Source organism: Sus scrofa, chromosome 7, assembly GCF_000003025.6.
Source record: "Sus scrofa isolate TJ Tabasco breed Duroc chromosome 7, Sscrofa11.1, whole genome shotgun sequence".
Lineage (NCBI taxonomy): Eukaryota > Metazoa > Chordata > Mammalia > Artiodactyla > Suidae > Sus > Sus scrofa.
In genome coordinates, this window is record NC_010449.5 from 38,196,373 (window position 1) to 38,213,193 (window position 16,821).

Here is a 16,821-nt window from a genome sequence, read left to right on the forward strand (position 1 = left end):
ATTTCTTATCCTGTTTTTTTTGTTGTTGTTGTTTTGGCTGCACCCATGGCATACAAAAGTTCCTAGGCCAGGGATAAAACCCATGCCATGGCAGTGATCTGAGCCACAGCAATGACAATGCCAGATCCTGAGCCACTGGAGAACTACCCCCACACCCCCATTTTTTAACCGACTGAATTGATTTTGAGACCCATGTGGGTTTTGATCAGTAGTTTGAAAAATACTCCTTTCTGGAGATTTCATGAAATTGAAAATTCTTAGGAAAGATATATTAAAAGGTGTAGTTGCTTTCTTGTGGCTAGTAATTTAGTGAGCTGTGGTGCCACTTTATATTCTTAGAATTATATTCTATTCTGGCGGGGGGGATGGAAGGAGAAAAAGTTCAAGGGAGGTGGTATGATAGGTAGGCTGCTCCCTGGCCAGCTAGAGCTGGAACAAGGGTGCCATCCTTGGTGGGGGTGGGCTGGAGGGAGCCCCCGGAGGAGTCTGAGGTAGCAGTGGGATCATGATAGAAATCAAAGACGCGGGCCCTGGGTGTTGGCATAATTGTAGGCGATGCTTGTTAGAGTGGTTGATAAGATGATGGCAATTTTGAAGTCTGAGCATTGTAACCTGTGAATTCTCCACGGACCACCTGCAAGCTACTGCAGCAGCCAGGTGCACCTGTAGACCTCGCTTTGCTTTAAGCAGTCAGGTCTGTTCGGGACAGGAAGCAGCAGCCTGTTCGGGAAGAGCGCGGAAGGTGTCGCTGGGGCTCAGCCAGGACTCCAGCGAGCCCTCGGAGCGTTCACGTTGGCAAGGAGGGGTGGGTCTGCTCTTTACCAAAGCGCAGGTCTTTGTAACTGTTTGCAAATGAATCCCGTGGCCATCTGATGGCGGCCGGCCCAGCAGTGAGGAAACACTTAATTGGCTTGGGTGAACACAATTCCCTTTTGCTGTCCTCACTTAGCCAGTATTTCCAGAAGCACTCCTCTCTGGAAAGATAGCAAGTTAGTCACCATGCCAAGTCCTCTCTCTTCTGTTCCCATGACTAGCAGCAGATTGTGTAGCTGGAGAGCCAGAGCAGAGAGGGCAGGCTGGGGAAAAGGCAGAGCTGCTGAGGGCTCATTACAAAAGCCTTTTTCTGAGACAGCTGGGCAAGGCTGGACAGTGCCCGTGGGTTTTGAAGCCTGAAGTAGAGTCCGTCTCTACTTTTTGATGCCCTGTTACCACCAGCAGCACTTGGGGCATTCTGAGGATGGCAGCCTGGGAGCCTCTACTTTTTCTTAGAGATCCAGTGTCGGGCTCTGCACCAGGAGAGGGCTCCGTAATCCTCTTCTCACCCATTACACACATTTGGTTGGAACCTCTCCAGAGATGCTGTGGCTTCATTTTTGATGCAGAACATGCACTGAGGAGATGAGAGTTGCTAGTGAAGCTGCTGGGAGCCAGCCAGGGATGTTGAAGGGCCAGGCTGTAGCCGGCACCTCCCCCCCACCCCGGGCTCACTCATGGCCGACAGTGAGGTGACCCAGGAGAGGCAGCTGCAGTGTTAAGAGCCAGGCTTTGGCAAAGCTGAGGATGGGCCCACCTCACAGAGTGCAGGAAGGGGAGTGGCCAGCCTCTTTGGGGCCGGCACACAGTAGGTGCTCAACAAGTGTTCCTGACCCCTTCTCTCTGATTGGGTGGTCTCCTTCTTGCCCTGGGTCAAGTGGCAGCAGCCCCTCTACCGCTGACATTCACCTTTGTTCCTTTTTGAACCTCAGGGACGTAGAACTAGATTAATTATCATCTTGGTTAATCCCTGACCTTATCATATGATCTCATTATTGGTCCACTCATGAGCTGATTCTACTTACTCTTTTTTTTTGGCTGCACTTGCTGGATGTGTAAGTTCCCAGGCCAGGGAACGAACCCGAGCCACAGCAGCGACCCAAGTCACTGCAGTGACAATGCCAGGTCCTTAACCCACTGTATTACAAGGGAACTCCTATTTATTCTTATTTTCTTTTTTCTTTTTTTTTTTTTTTTTTTGTCTTTTTGCCTTTTCTTGGGCCGCTCCCGCGGCATATGGAGGTTCCCAGGCTAGGGGTCGAATCAGAGCTGTAGCCACCAGCCTATGCCAGAGCCATAGCAATGCAGGATCCGAGCCATGTCTGCAACGCTGGATCGTTAACCCACTGAACAAGGGCAGGGACCGAACCCGCAACCTCATGGTTCCTAGTCAGATTCGTTAACCACTGCACCACGATGGGAACTCCTATTCTTATTTTCTAATGTGCTTATTGGCCGTGTGTTTGTGTCTGTCTGTATGTCTGTGTGTTTGGTTAAGTTTTATTTTGGTATTTCAGACTTGAAAGATGGTAAGGGGAATTCCCTGATAGCCTAGCAGTTAAGGATCTGGGCAGTGTCCTTGCTGTAGCAAGCGTCAATCCCAGGCTGGGGAATTTCTGCGTGCCGAAGGCGAGGCAAAAAAAAAAAAAAAAAAAAAAAAAAAAGACTGTAAGAATGATTCATTGAACTCCTACAAACTCTTTTTTTAAATTTTTTTATATATATATATATAAATTTTTTTTTTTTGTCTTTTTGCCATTTCTTGGGCCGCTCACGTGGCATATGGAGGTTCCCAGGCTAGGGGTCGAATCGGAGTTGTAGCTGCCAGCCTACGCCAGAGCCACAGCAACGCGGGATCCGAGCCGTGTCTGCGACCCATACCACAGCTCACAGCAACGCCGGACTCTTAACCCACTGAGCAAGGCCAGGGATTGAACCTGCAACCTTATGGTTCCTAGTCAGATTTGTTAACCACTGCGCCACAACGGGAACTCCCTACAAACTCTTTATCCAGATTCATTTGTTTATGTTTTGTGCCATTGTTTTATTATTCTCTAGTCTGTATATTATTCTTTTTATTTTTGACATTTTAAAATCAGATGTGTGGGAAATGATATCGGGTCTTGGGTCTTGATTAGCCTTTTCTTGATCATTGATGATAACTGGCCATGTTCTTCTCTCCATGATTCTGTATGTGGTGAGTGGCTTTTCCTTTACAGATCCTGCGAATGAGTGTTTTTGCTGGAAGAAACACACCGCTGGCCAATAACTTAAATAATTTTCCATGGGGACCCCTTTGCATTTCTCCTTGCCCTGTTTTTATACAAAAGGAAACACCACATGTCCTGTGAGTCCCTTGGTGTTGCTTCCAAGGTGTGGATAAAACAACACGGGCCAAGGGCCATTGGTCTTTACAGGCACTCTCCTAGGGCTCTGATTGTACTTCTGTTTGGCACAGCTCACCTGCCGCCAGGTGGTGGCGCCCTTGTACAGGTGAGAGCGCCCTTGCAGACTGCCCTCCCTCTGGGAGCCTGCTTTTGCCATCCTTGTTATTTTCCATCAGCACCCAGTTGTATGTGGAGTAGAGTAGATGCAATTAATGTTTATTCAGTGCATTGATGTATATTTTCAAGTGGTAATATATCTTAATTGTAATTACATTTACTATGTTATATGATGTGTTGTGTATAATATAATCATGTGGCTCAAAATTTTTTAAAAGGTATCAGTGAACATTCCCCCCAATGCTCTTACATTTTGAGAAATAGCTTTGCATTATTTTGTATCTTAGAGAAACTCATGCTTGTGTACACTCATAGCAGCACTGTTCTTTTTTTTGTTTTTTAACTTTTTTGTTTTTTCTCTTTTTACAGCCACACCTGTGGCATATGGAAATTCCCAGGCTAGGTGTGCAGCTGCCAGCCTACACCACAGCCACAGCCATACCGGATCCAAGCTGCATCTGCAACCTACCCCACAGCTTACAGCAATACCAGATCCTTAACCCACTGAGTGACACCAGGGATTGAAATCACATCCTTATGGGCACTATGTTGGGTTCTTAACCCACTGAGCCACAATGGGAACTCCCCCCCCCCTTTTTTTTTTTAGCCCTATCCTTGGCATATGGAAGTTCCCCGGCCAGGGATCAAACCCATGTGGCAGTTGTGACCTATGCCATAGCTTCAGCAATGCCAGATCCTTAACCCACTATGCCACTGATAACCATCAGAATTAGAAGTAGTAAATAATGATGTAATTATGATGAAAAAGCTCAATGCAGTGATACCCCCCCAAAAGAATGAATTTCACAATGTTGAGTGAAAGAATCAAGGCACAAAAGAATATGCTTTTGTATGCTTCCAGCCTTAACTGGTTCAAAACCAGGCAAAACTGGGAGTTCCCGTCGTGGCGCAGTGGTTAACGAATCTGACTAGGAACCATGAGGTTGTGGGTTTGGTCCCTGCCCTTGCTCAGTGGGTTAACGATCCGGCGTTGCCGTGAGCTGTGGTGTAGGTTGCAGACGCGGCTCGGATCCCGCGTTGCTGTGGCTCTGGCGTAGGCCGGTGGCTACAGCTCCGATTCGACCCCTAGCTTGGGAACCCCCATATGCCGCGGGAGCGGCCCAAGAAATAGCAACAACAACAAAAAGACAAAAAGACAAAAGACAAAAAAAAAAAAAAAAAACAGGCAAAACTGAATTGTACTGTTTACGAACATGTGTAAGTGGTAAAACTATACCGAACAGCCAAGGAATTGTTATCATTGTAAAAGTTGGGATGGTGATGTCCTCTGGAGGAGAGGGAGAATTCATGATGGGGAAGGAGCCAGTGGGAGTTTCTGGGGGGCCAGCCTTGTTGGGTTTTGTTTTTTTAACTTGACAGCTGTTACCTGGGTGTGGCCATGACCCCAGGTAATATTCATGACATGTATTTTAAGAACTTTTCTATATGTAATTCACATTAAAAATACAAACCCAAAGTTTCCCTACCTTCTCTCTCTGGCCTTTAGTTCCCCTCCTCAGAGGCAGCGTGTGTGTGTGTGTGTGTGTGTGTGTGTGTGTGTGTGTGTGTGTGTGTGTGTTTATTTTCACTCACACAGTTTATATATGGATATATGATTTTTTTTTAAAATGAAATGGCAACTAGTAGAAACTATGTAACTATGAAGTAAAAAAAAAAAAAAAAAGGCGGGGGTGTTCCCTTTGTGGCTCAGTGGTTAACGAAACTGACTAGGATCTGTGAGGATGAAGATTCAATCCTTGGCCTCACTCAGTGGGTTAAGGATCCAGCATTGCCGCGAGCTGTAGTGTAGGTCGCAGATGCAGCTCAGATCCTGTGTTGCGCTGGCTGTGGTGTAGGCTAGCAGCTACAGCTCCGATTCGACCCCTAGCCGGGAACTTCCATGTGCTGTAGGTGCGGCCCTACCCTAAAAAAAAAAAAAAAAAAAAGTGCAGCCCTTGAAGACGGTGAGCTCTGCTTACTGCCTAGTTATTTTTCACTCTGCAAGTGGTTACGCTGTGTTCTCCCCACCCCACCTGCCACTCGCTTAATCTTGTACCTGCTGTGCCTCGAAGTGGTACCAAGCACTTTATTCCATTCCATTCAGTTCTTCCAACCACCCAGCGCAGCAGGTCCTATTGGTTGCATTTTATAGAGAGGGAAACAGGCTGTTGAGCCTTTGCTCTGGGGCTGCCTAAGCATCACCTTGATGGCACATTGATGGCACCGTGTCAAGGACAGCCCCCTGGTCACCTGGTCCTAGGCTCTTCCGACAGGCCCCTTTCTCTTTCCAGGTGGCCCTGTGTGCCCAGGTGGCCCTGGGCATGGAGCACCTGTCCAACAACCGCTTTGTGCACAAGGACTTGGCCGCTCGCAATTGCCTGGTCAGCGCTCAGAGACAGGTGAAGGTGTCGGCCCTGGGGCTCAGCAAGGACGTGTATAACAGGTAGAGGGCCCGGGTGGGGTGGGCTGGGGCCAGAGCACGCACACAGCTCAGAGGCTGGGGAGGGGAGAGTTCTTAGTTCGAAGCCAGAGAGAGAACCTTCCTGCCCTCTCCCATGGAGGCGGTAGGCATCCCAGCCAGTGGACCACGGCTCCCTGGTGTTTATCCATTTTCTCCAGTGATAAAAAAAAAATTATAAACCTTTTTCAGAGTAACTTGTCAGGGAGTTCCCGTTTGGTTCAGTTGGTTAAAGATCTGGCATTGTCACGGCTGTGGCTCAGATCTCTGCTGTGGCGCAGGTTTGATTCCTGGCCTGGGAATTTCCACAAGCTGCAGGTGAGGCTAAGAAAAAAAAAAAAACTAGTCAGACTTTATAACAGTTTATATATAATTTAACAATTCATATGGTTCCCACTGTAACTTCCTAAATTCAGTAATTGTTATTTTGAAGACTTAAAGCTCAGCACCCACGGCCAGAGATCACTCTGGAATACACCTTGCATTGACTCTGGGAACTTCCCCTCAAGTCATCCCAGTTCTGACTCACCCGTGTTCGTCCAACTGTTGTCTTAGTCATGATTGATTTATTACTAGTAAAGCTCTTCATGATTTATTTCCACTTAACATGTTCATTTTTCACACTTTTTTTTTTTTTCTCTTTAGGGCCACACTGGCGTCATATGGAGGTTCCCAGACTAGGGGTCAAATCAGAGCTACAGCTGCTGGCTTACACCACAGGCACAGCAGTGCCAGATCCCAGCCTCATCTGCAACCTACACTGCAGCCCATGGCAATGCCGGATCCCCAACCCACTGAGGATCAAACCTGCATCCTCATGGGTACTAGGCGGTTTTGTCACCTCTGAGCTATAATGGGTACTCCCATTTTAAACAAATTACTCTCATTACTTTTAAACTAATAAAGTATGTGTGGTTCTTAGCTTCTTCTTCTTCTTCTTTTTTTTTTTTTTTTTTTTTTGTCTTTTTGCCTTTTCTAGGGCCGCTCTTGCAGCATATGGAGGTTCCCAGGCTAGGGGTCTAGTTGGAGCTGTAGCCATCGACCTACGCCAGAGCCACAGCAACACAGGATCTGAGCCACATCTGCGACCTACACCACAGCTCACAGCAACGCCGGATCCTTAACCCACTGAGCGAGGCCAGGGATCGAACCTGCAACCTCATGGTTCCTAGTCAGATTCGTTAACCACTAAGCCACAACGGGAACTCCTGTATGGTTATTAGCTTTTTAAAAATTTTCAACATTTAGGCAAAGATGGATTCCTTCCCCCTCCCCCCTTTTCTTTTTTGGCCACCCCGCAGCATATGGAGGATCTTTAACCCACTGTGCTGGGCCAGGGATTGAATCTGTGTCCTAGCTCTCTCAAGATGCCACTGATCCCATTGCACCACAGCAGGAATTCCCAAAGTTGGATTCTTAGGGGAATTTAACCACCAGACCCCATGTGGATGTGTCCTGATTTCATGCAGTATAGCCCCCTCCTCCAAGCATAAATGTTTCCAATTTCTTAACACGCCTTGGTCTAGAAAAGCTGGACTCTAGTGTGAATATGAGATGCAGAGCTTGGATGAAGTTGGGATTCCAGGCTATGCCCCTCACCCCCCACCCCCCGCCTGTGTGTCCTTTCATCCTGCAGTGAGTACTACCACTTCCGCCAGGCCTGGGTACCACTGCGCTGGATGTCCCCTGAGGCTATCCTGGAGGGCGACTTCTCCACCAAATCTGATGTCTGGGCCTTCGGTGTGCTGATGTGGGAAGTGTTCACCCACGGGGAGATGCCCCATGACGGGCAGGCAGACGATGAAGTGCTGGCAGGTGGGCAGCTGTATTTCTGTGGGACAATTCCAAATGTTGTCTAGGTGGATGGCTTGCCGAGGGTCCCTGGGCCAGTTCAGCCTACCTCCCCTCAGGGCTGCCATTACCAGCTACGTGGAGAGGGCCACTCTAGCCATTAGATGACTGGAACACCATCATCCTGGTGGGTGAAAAGCCCTCGCCCGCAGGGCTCACTTCAGCCACTCTGATGCTGCTTATTGACCCTACTTCAGCGCCTGGCATTGGCTGCTTCTTGTGCTGCGTGGACCCTGCCCCCACCAGCCACAGAGGGGTGTTCGCTTCTTTTGGTTCCAAGATATTTGCCATAAACTCCTTCTTTTTTATTTTTATTTTTATGTTTATTTTCCCACTGTACAGCAAGGGGATCAAGTTATCCTTACATGGATACATTACAATTACATTTTTTTCCCCACCCTTTGTTCTGTTGCAACATGAGTATCTAGACAAAGTTCTCAATGCTATTCAGCAGGATCTCCTTGTAAATCTATTCTAAGTTCTGTCTGATATATAAACTCTTTCTTAAGTCCTGCTCCCCAGCACTGGCCAGCACCCTCACCTCCGAGTCTCCCTCACGTGGCCACCTGCGGGAATGGCAGGCTCCACAGATTATTGGACGGGAGTGGTTAACTGTTTTGACAAGACCCTCTTCCCACCATCCTTCTGCAGATTTGCAGGCTGGGAAGGCCAGACTCCCGCAGCCTGAGGGCTGCCCCTCCAAGCTCTACCGGCTGATGCAGCGCTGCTGGGCCCTCAGCCCCAAGGACCGGCCCTCCTTCAGCGAGATCGCCAACGCCCTGGGAGACAGCTCTGCGGACAGCAAGCCGTGAGGAGAGAGCCCAGGCAGGCTGTGCCTCAGGATGGCGTGGGCAGAGGAGGACCTCCTGAGGGGTGCCCGCAGCATGATGGGCAAGAATCCCGTCCTCCCGGGCCCCAGGGGCCCCGCCCTGGCACCGCAGGCACTGCTGAGGTCTGGCAGGGCCTGGGCTTTCTCCTTTTTCCTCACCCTCTGCCCTCGGGGAGGTGGATTCAGACCCAGACTGGGTGACTGGGGCCTCGGGCTGAGCAGCTTTCTCTGCCACCCTTTTCCCCATCAGGGACAGTGTGGGTGCCTCAGGTAACTCCAGTTTCTGGCCTGGGTCTCCTCCCCATGACCAGGTCCAGTTCGCCACTCACCTGCCAACTTCATCCAGGGCGGGCTAGGCTGGAGGTGAGCTGGGTTGGGTATAGGTCCTTAATCTACTCAAGTTCCTGGATCGTTCTGGCCCACGGGGCCCACTCTGGGATCTGCACTAGGATCACGGAGGACCCAGCCAGTGCGTCCTCCGTGCGTGGACTTGTACCCTCCCACTCCGACCCAGACCCATGCCCCCTCCCTACCCTTCTCTCCTTTTCTCATCCTAAGTGCCTGGCAGATGAAGGAGTTTTCAGGAGCTTTTGACACTATATAACCCGCCCCTTTTGTATGCACCGCGGGGCGGCTTTTGTATGTAATTGCAGCGTGGGGTGGGAGGGCCTGGGAGGTAGGGGTGGGTCCTGGAGGAGATGGGAGAGTGGGCCGCCTCTGCCTCACACCTTTATTGATGTTCTTGTTGTTTGTTTTTGGGTTTTGTTTTTTTTTTTTTGGTTTTTTTTTTTTTTTACACTCGCTGCTCTCAATAAAGAAGCCTTTTTTACAGCCCGCTTCTGATGTCCATTCCTTACCATTGCCCAGAATGATGTGCCTTCTTCCCTCACTTAGCAGAAGGGGCCACGTGCCTTCCTAGAGTCTGGAGGGGCTGGACCCTCCGCTGGCTCGTGGAGCAGTTGAGGATGTGGGCCTGGAGGAGGCGAGGCCACCTCCTGTTTCCTGTGACCCTGATGCCAGCGAATTATTCTCCACTGGCTGGCCTGGTGCTCCGGCTCAGGTGGAAGCACAAGGAGGTGACTAGTTAGAGGAGGACTGAGGACTTAACTGATACAGTCATGTCTCTGAATCCCTTGAAGACTAAGAGGGTGATGGAAATAATGGAACTGAACAAAGATGCGCTTAATGCCACACGCGCCAGGGCTCTCAGCCCTCTGCTGGTTTCGTTCCTTCCTCTTCGTTAGCCAGACCTCGTGTCATCAGCTGTCCTCTCTGCCTTATAGTAACTTGAGCACAGTTCCCCTCACCTCTGGAATTGCTTTAGTTCTTTCTGTTCCTCACCAGATTTCTTAGTCATGAACATACCAGCTAATGTTTATGAAATACTCGCTCTGGGAGTTCCTGCTATGGCAGCTGTGGCTCAAATTCAGTCCCTGGCCTGGGAACTTCCATATGCTGTGGGTGCAGCCCCAAAAACCCCCCAAAAAACCAAAAAGCACCTCATTCTGTACCTGTCACTTTGCTGAGCACCTAAGGTGAATTATCTCATTGAGTTTCTGCCACTACTCTTTTAGCCAGATCTCATTGTTCGCATTTCACAGATTAGGAAATCAAGGCTTTTTTTTTTTTTTTTTTGAAACTGAAGCTTAGGGAGGCCAGGTTGTTTCCCCAATGTTGCACAACTGGTAAGTGAGCCTCTCTTGTAGATATACAGTATGGTATGTCCCTCAGGTGTGTCGGAGTGAAAAAAAAAAAATCAACTAGGAACAATTTCTTGGGAATTCTCATTGAAATGAATCCGACTAGGAACTATGAGGTTGCAGATTCGATCCCTGGCCTCACTCAGGGAGTTAAGGATCTGCTGTTGCCATGAGCTGCGGTGTAGGTCACTGATGTAGCTCGGATCCTGCATTGCTGTGTCTCTGGTGTAGGCCAGCAGCTGTAGCTCTGATTGGACTCCTAGCCTGGGAATCTCCATATGCTGCAGATGCAGCCCTAAAAAGCAAAAGAAACACAACAATTTCTCTAGAGCAATGCCTTTCAAACTGGGTTGTAACCAGTATTTTTAAAAAATGAAACATGGAGTTCCCTTTGTGGCTCAGTGGGTTAGTGTCTGTGAGGATACGAGTTCTATCCCTGGCTCAGTGGATGTTGGCTGTGGCTGTGTCAGAGGCCAGCAGCTGCAGCTCCAATTCCACCCCTAGCATAGAAACTTCCATATGCTGCAGGTGCAGCCGTAAAAAGAAAAAAAAATTTTTTTAATTGAAAAATAAAAAAATAAATGAAATACAATAAAAACTATCAAAGTAGACGGTATACCTTAAGGGTAGATAATTGTTTTGCAAAATTTTGTTATATTTGATATGTATTTGTGTATGTTAGCTTATATATTAGTTATTTGAGTGCTGCTACTGCATAACAACCCCAAAAATCTCGGTCACTTACAACAACCATTTATTTTTCTCACTCACAGATCTGCAAGTTGGTCTTGGCTGGACTTAGCTGATTCACCCGGGCTCGGCAGCAGACCATGGGTCTGTCTTGGGTCTAATCTGCCGGCCCCAGAGCAATGCTCTAGTTCTAGAGCACAAGAAGTCCAGCCAGATCTTGTCAGCACATTTAAAAGCATAAGTTGGAGTTCCCATCATGGCTGAGAGGAGACAAATCTGACTAGTATCCATGAGGATACACGTTCGATCCCTGTCCTCACTCGGGTTAAGGATCCTGCGTTGCCATGAGCCATGGTGTAGGTCATAGACACGGCTTGGATCTGGCTTTGCTGTGGTTGTGGTGTGGACTGGCAGCTGCAGCTTGGATTTGACCCCTAGCCTCAGAACCTCCATATGCCTCGGATGGGGCCCTAAAAAGACAACAAAGTAAATAAATAAAAGCAGCAGTGTATTAACATTTTATGAGCCAAAGTAAGTATCATGTCAACACCCAATATCAGGAGTTCCCTGGTGGCTCAGGGGGTTAAGGATCCAGCATTGTCACTGCTATGGCGAGGGTTGCTGCTATGGCAAGGGTTCAATCCCTGGCCTGGGAACCTCTGCATGCCATGGGCATGGCCAAAAAAAACCAAACCAAAACAAAAACAAAACACTAATATCAGCACCTGCAGGATGTGAGAGCGAAGGATGTGGCTGTCTAATTCTAACACAAGGTGTGAAAATTAGGAGCTATAATCCAGTTCACCCCAAGTTGCAATGTAAAAATGATTTCCTGCTGTGGGTTGTATCCAGAAGTATTGCAAGGCACTGCTCTAGAAGGTCATTAGTCACTAAGCCTCTTCTCACTCCTGGTCTTCCTCAACCACTCTGCGGTGGCTGATGCTGCTGGCCCCATCTGCCTTTTTGACTCTCCTCTCTTGCCTTTGATGACGGTATGCCGCGTCCACCTTCTCTGACCAGCCCTTCCCCAGCCCTGGTTGTGGCTTCCTTCTCCTGCCTGCCCCAGAGATGGCTATCCTCCTGGATTCTGTCCCTGGCTGCCTTCTCTCAACCTTCTCAGCCTTGGCAATCACATCTTACCTTGGGTGGTTTCACTGGCCCTTCCGTGCGGACAGTTCCCAAAGCATTAGCTCCAATTCCAGCCTCTACCTCAAGCTTCAGACTCACACTCCCCTTCTTTTGCAGAATATTTCCCTCCACCTGTTTTCCTAGACCCAAACTGAATTCATCTCTCTTCCAAACCTGCTCCTCCAGCCATGTTCCCTGTTTGCATTATTGGTACTACTGTTTGGAGAACAGCCATCCTTGGAATCCTGTACTGTCATGAGCCCTCTTCCCTGTGCACCCCCCCCACTGCAGCCCGTCACCAAAATCTCTTTATTGTACCTCTGCCCTGTTTCTATTTTGCTCAATTTTTTGGGCTGTGCCCTCAGCATGTAGAAGTCTCCAGGCCAGGGACTGAACCTGAGCCACAGCAGTGACCTGAGCCACAGCAGTGACAAAGCTGGATCCTTAACTACTAGGCCACCAGGGAACCCCTGCTTAATTTTAAGGGAGAAGAAGTTTGCACAAAAGTAATACTGATCAACTGGGAATTTGGGGTTAATGAATGCAAACTATTGCTTTTGGAATGGATAAGCAATGAGATCCTGCTGTATAGCCCTGGGGACTATGTCTAGTCACTTATGATGGAGCATGATAATGTGAGAAAAAGGAATGTATATGTGTATGTGTGACTGGGTCCCCTTGCTGTACAGTAGAAAATTGACAGAACACTGTAAACCAGCTATAATGGAAAAACATAAAAATAATTTAAAAAACAAAAACAAACCACTGATCCAAAAAATGTAGAGGGAGGTCCCATTGTGGCTCATCAGTAACGAATCTGACTAGCTTGCATCCACGAGGACATGGGTCCAGTCCTTGGCCTTGCTCAGTGGGTTAAGGATCTGGTATTGCCGAGAGCTGTGGTGTGGATCGCAGATGCGGCTCCCATTCCACCTCTAGCCAGGAACTTCCATATGCCTTGGGTGAGGTCAAAAAAAAAAAAAAAAAAAGAAGCGATACTGATCCTGATTGTGGAAGCAGTTAAATGGCACAGACTTATATAAAGAAAAAGACACATTTCTGTAGTCCCGAAACCCCACTCTCCAGGGGTGAGCACCATTTGTGTTTGAAGTGTGGCTCTCCTGACTTGGCCCTGGGCGCCCTGACTCATGGCCTTTCCATTTTCTCAAAGGCTGCTGTCACCACTGAGACCTCTTCTATGTGAAGTTAAGGATCCCTTTGTAAAGGTTAATCCCCAGTGAAAACACTTTGAGTGTTATTATTATTATTGGTGATAGCAATATTTTAAAGCTACCTTAATTTTTGTTCTGATATTATTTGGGTGATAAAAATAAGGGGAAAGGAGTTCCCCTTGTGGCTCAGCAGTAATGAACTATTATCCATAAGGACGTGGGTTGGATCCCTGGCCTCGATCAGTGGGTTAAGGATCTGGCGTTGCCGTGAGCTGCAGTGTAGGTCGCAGACATGGCTTGGATCTGGGGTTGCTGTGTCTGTGTGGCTGTGGTGTAGGCCAGTAGCTAGAGCTTCAATTCAACCCCTAGCCTGGGAACTTCCATATGCCATGGGTAGGGCCCTAACAAAAAACAAAAAACAAATGGGAAAGAAATATAAGTCTGGGTGGGAATAATGTATGCTGGTATCTGGCTGGAATTCATTTGCTCTTCTGGAGGTCCTTCAGGATCTGAGTGGACATGACAGGGCTACTGCCATTGAGGCCTTATCGGAGAAGCCCCAAACACATTCCAGAGAGGCCAGGCAGGGGTCTTATCTGAGTTTAGGGGGCTGTGCCGAGTCTACAGTGAACCTGAGAGCAGAGCCTTCAACCCTGCTCCAGGCTATCATGCTCCTGTGGGGACATGGCCCTGGGGCTGCAAAAACTTCCAACTATTTTGAGAGGTCAGATTTTGATGTAAAATTTATTGATTTTAAAATAGTCTAGTTGTGCTCTGGTACAACAGGATCGGCAGCAACTTGTAAGTGCTGGGACTCAGGTTCAATCCCTGGCCCAGAATAGTAGGTTAAGGATCTGGTGTTGCCACATCTCACCCTGGGCCCCCTTCCCTGTGGGCATAGCAGACAGCAGTTGTGCTCTGCCGAGTGGGATGCCAAACTAAGGGCTGTCCACCCTGTATGCATCTAAACTAGGTGTCTCAGGAGTTCCCGTCGTGGCTCAGTGGTTGATGAATCTGACTAGGAACCATGAGGTTTCGGGTTCAATCCCTGGCCTCGCTCAGTGAGCTGTGGTGTAGGTCGCAGACATGGCTTGGATCCCACATGGTTATGGCTGTGGCGTAGGCCGGTGGCGACAGCTCCAATTAGACTCCTAGCTTGGGAAACTCCACATGCTGCTGGTGCGGCCTTACAAAAGACAAAAAGACAAAATAAATAAATAAATAAATTAGGTGTCTCAGACTGAAAGCTCTTTTGAAGCCAGGCGAGAAGGAACCCCCATGGCTGTGGTTGCAAGACGGTGCTGCTCACACAAATCCCTAGCAACCATTTGTGGCCCCTGAAGCCCGTCTGGAACCTATTTATCTATTTGACCTGTTCTTCCTCTTGAGCTAACACATTCCATATGTTGAACTACCTGTTGTGCAGAGTAAATTAGGAAAAGGAGAAAAAAAAAAGAAAAACTCTTAAAAAACTGTTGGGAAATGGAGAAGAGGAGGGCTTTTAGTTCTTGCATTTAGGAGGTTGATGAACAAGCCCGTGTTTTTCATATATACTTACATATACACACATATCTCACAAATCATACACAGTTCATTTCAGTATTTTGCAAAGTCTTTGGATTGTGATTCACAGTGAGAAATGCAGTTGGGGAGTTCCTGCTATGGCGCAACAGAATTGGCAGCATCTTGGGAGCACTGGGACGCAGGTTCAATCCCTAGCCTGGCCCAGTGGGTTGAAGATCTGGCATTGCTGCAGCTGTGGCTTAGGTAGTGACTGCGGCTTGGATCTGAAACCTGGCCCAGAAATTCCACATGCCACAGGGTGACCAAAAATGGAAAAACAAAACAAAAACAAGAAATGAGGTTGACATTGTCCTCCAATACATGCACATTGAATCAATGAGATCAATAGGGAATTCCCTGGTGGCCTAGCAGTTAAGGATTCAGTGTCATCACTGCTGTGGCTCCGGTTTAATCCCTGGCCTGGACTGTCTCCCACCATGGGCATGGCCAAAAAAAAAATTTTATGTGAAATTGACAGTAAACCACCCTCTTGACATACAAAATGGCAGTTTTATATGGTTCAAACAACAATAATACAAAGAAAAGTTTCATCCAACAATATTTACTCTTGTTTTTTGTGAGACCCATTAATATATTATTTTTATTTTATTTTTGTCTTTTTGCCTTTTCTAGGGCTGCTCCTATGGCATATGGAGGTTCCCAGGCCAGGGGTCTAATCGGTGCTACAGCCAATGGCCTACGCCAGAGCCACAGCAACACCAGATCTGAGCGGCGTCTGCAACCTACACCACAGCTCACAGCAACACCAGATCCTTAACCCACTGAGCAAGGCCAGGGATCGAACCCGCAACCTCATGATTCCTAGTTGGATTCATCAACCACTGAGCCACAACGGGAACTCCAATATACTATTTTAAAATGCTGGTTGCAGTAACTAAATTATTTCACTACCACTACCAACTGCTTTATTTAACATCACAACAAATTTTAAAGCAGGAATCATCACCCTCTCCTATGCCCTTACATACAAGGTGATGTTTTTCCTAGGGATGAAACCACTTAAACTACCACCGCCCTTTAATCTATATCTTATTTAATCTTTATTAAGAACCTCTTGGGATGGGTACCAACAAGGAGAAATATGGAGTTTGGAGAGGTCAAACACTTGTTTCCAGACACAGGGCTAGGAAGAGACAGCTTCCCGAATTTAAGAATTTCTGTAATAGGAAATCTCAATCTTTTTTCACTGCCTTCGAGCTAAGAACTAGACCCAGACCCCAAACCTGGGTTTTGCAGCACTCCAGTCTGTTTTTTTTTTTTTTTCCCCATGGGCTTTTCTTGGTTTTCAGGAGAAGGGTTATATGTGTGTGTACGCGTGTTCACTTGCTTGCTTAAACTTTCTGCTTGGCCATACTTTTTCCCAGGCCTCTGCACTGGCTGAGGGGTGGGCTTTATCTCCAGGACCACCCTCTCCTCTCCAGCCCAGCCTGCAGCTGGAAGTCTTCACAGATCTCTGACCCTCCTCCCTGCCCCCATTGGGGACCGGGAAGCGGACTGTCTCCCCCAGTCTTTTCCAGATGTGTCTGCCAAAGATCCTCCCTCCCTCCCCTGCCCCCAACCCAACCAGTATAGAGGATGATAAATGAAGATCCGGGAGCCGGCCTGGTGGGAAAGTGCCGTCGCCTTGGAAAGAGAGGGAAAGGGAAAGGAAGTGGAGGGGGGAGGGGAAGCAGTGGTGTCGAGAGGTCCGGGCGCGACAAGTCTGGATATTGGGGACTCAAGTCCCCTCTGCCGGGCCAGTAATTTTGAGTCCCTCAGGAAGGCATGGGGAAGTGCTCTCCTTTGGAATTGGGGGTGCATATCATTAACTGCACCCCGCACAATCCACTGAAGGACTACCCCAGTGTTAGCTTCCAGACTTTCCAGCGCCAGGTTCCCAGTGCAGTGCTGCTCCCTCTTCTCTGCAAGACTGCGCTCCAGTGCTCTCCCAGATTTCCTCTCCACAAGTTCCTCTCAATTCTCTTCACCATTCTCTGGTCACGGAGGCGGAGTCGTGCCTCTTAGCCTGTTCCTTTAAGAGGCGTCGGCTCCTCCCTCTTTGGAGTCGCCGTCTGACGCTGGATGACAGCAGCGAGTTCGGTATGTCTATGCA

The 16,821-nt window shown here is 48.2% G+C and overlaps 1 protein-coding gene across 1 annotated transcript in view; it reads left to right on the plus strand.

Moving 5' to 3' along the window:
- The window catches only part of PTK7 (protein tyrosine kinase 7 (inactive)), a 69,988-nt gene extending 60,698 nt beyond the window's left edge, over positions 1–9,290 (plus strand). Inside the window, exons 18-20 of the mRNA XM_005666019.3 lie at positions 5,609–5,760; positions 7,412–7,590; positions 8,278–9,290. Of these exons, the coding sequence (XP_005666076.1) occupies positions 5,609–5,760; positions 7,412–7,590; positions 8,278–8,438 (492 nt within the window). The 3' untranslated portion in view covers positions 8,439–9,290. The remainder of the gene's footprint in view (positions 1–5,608; positions 5,761–7,411; positions 7,591–8,277) is intronic.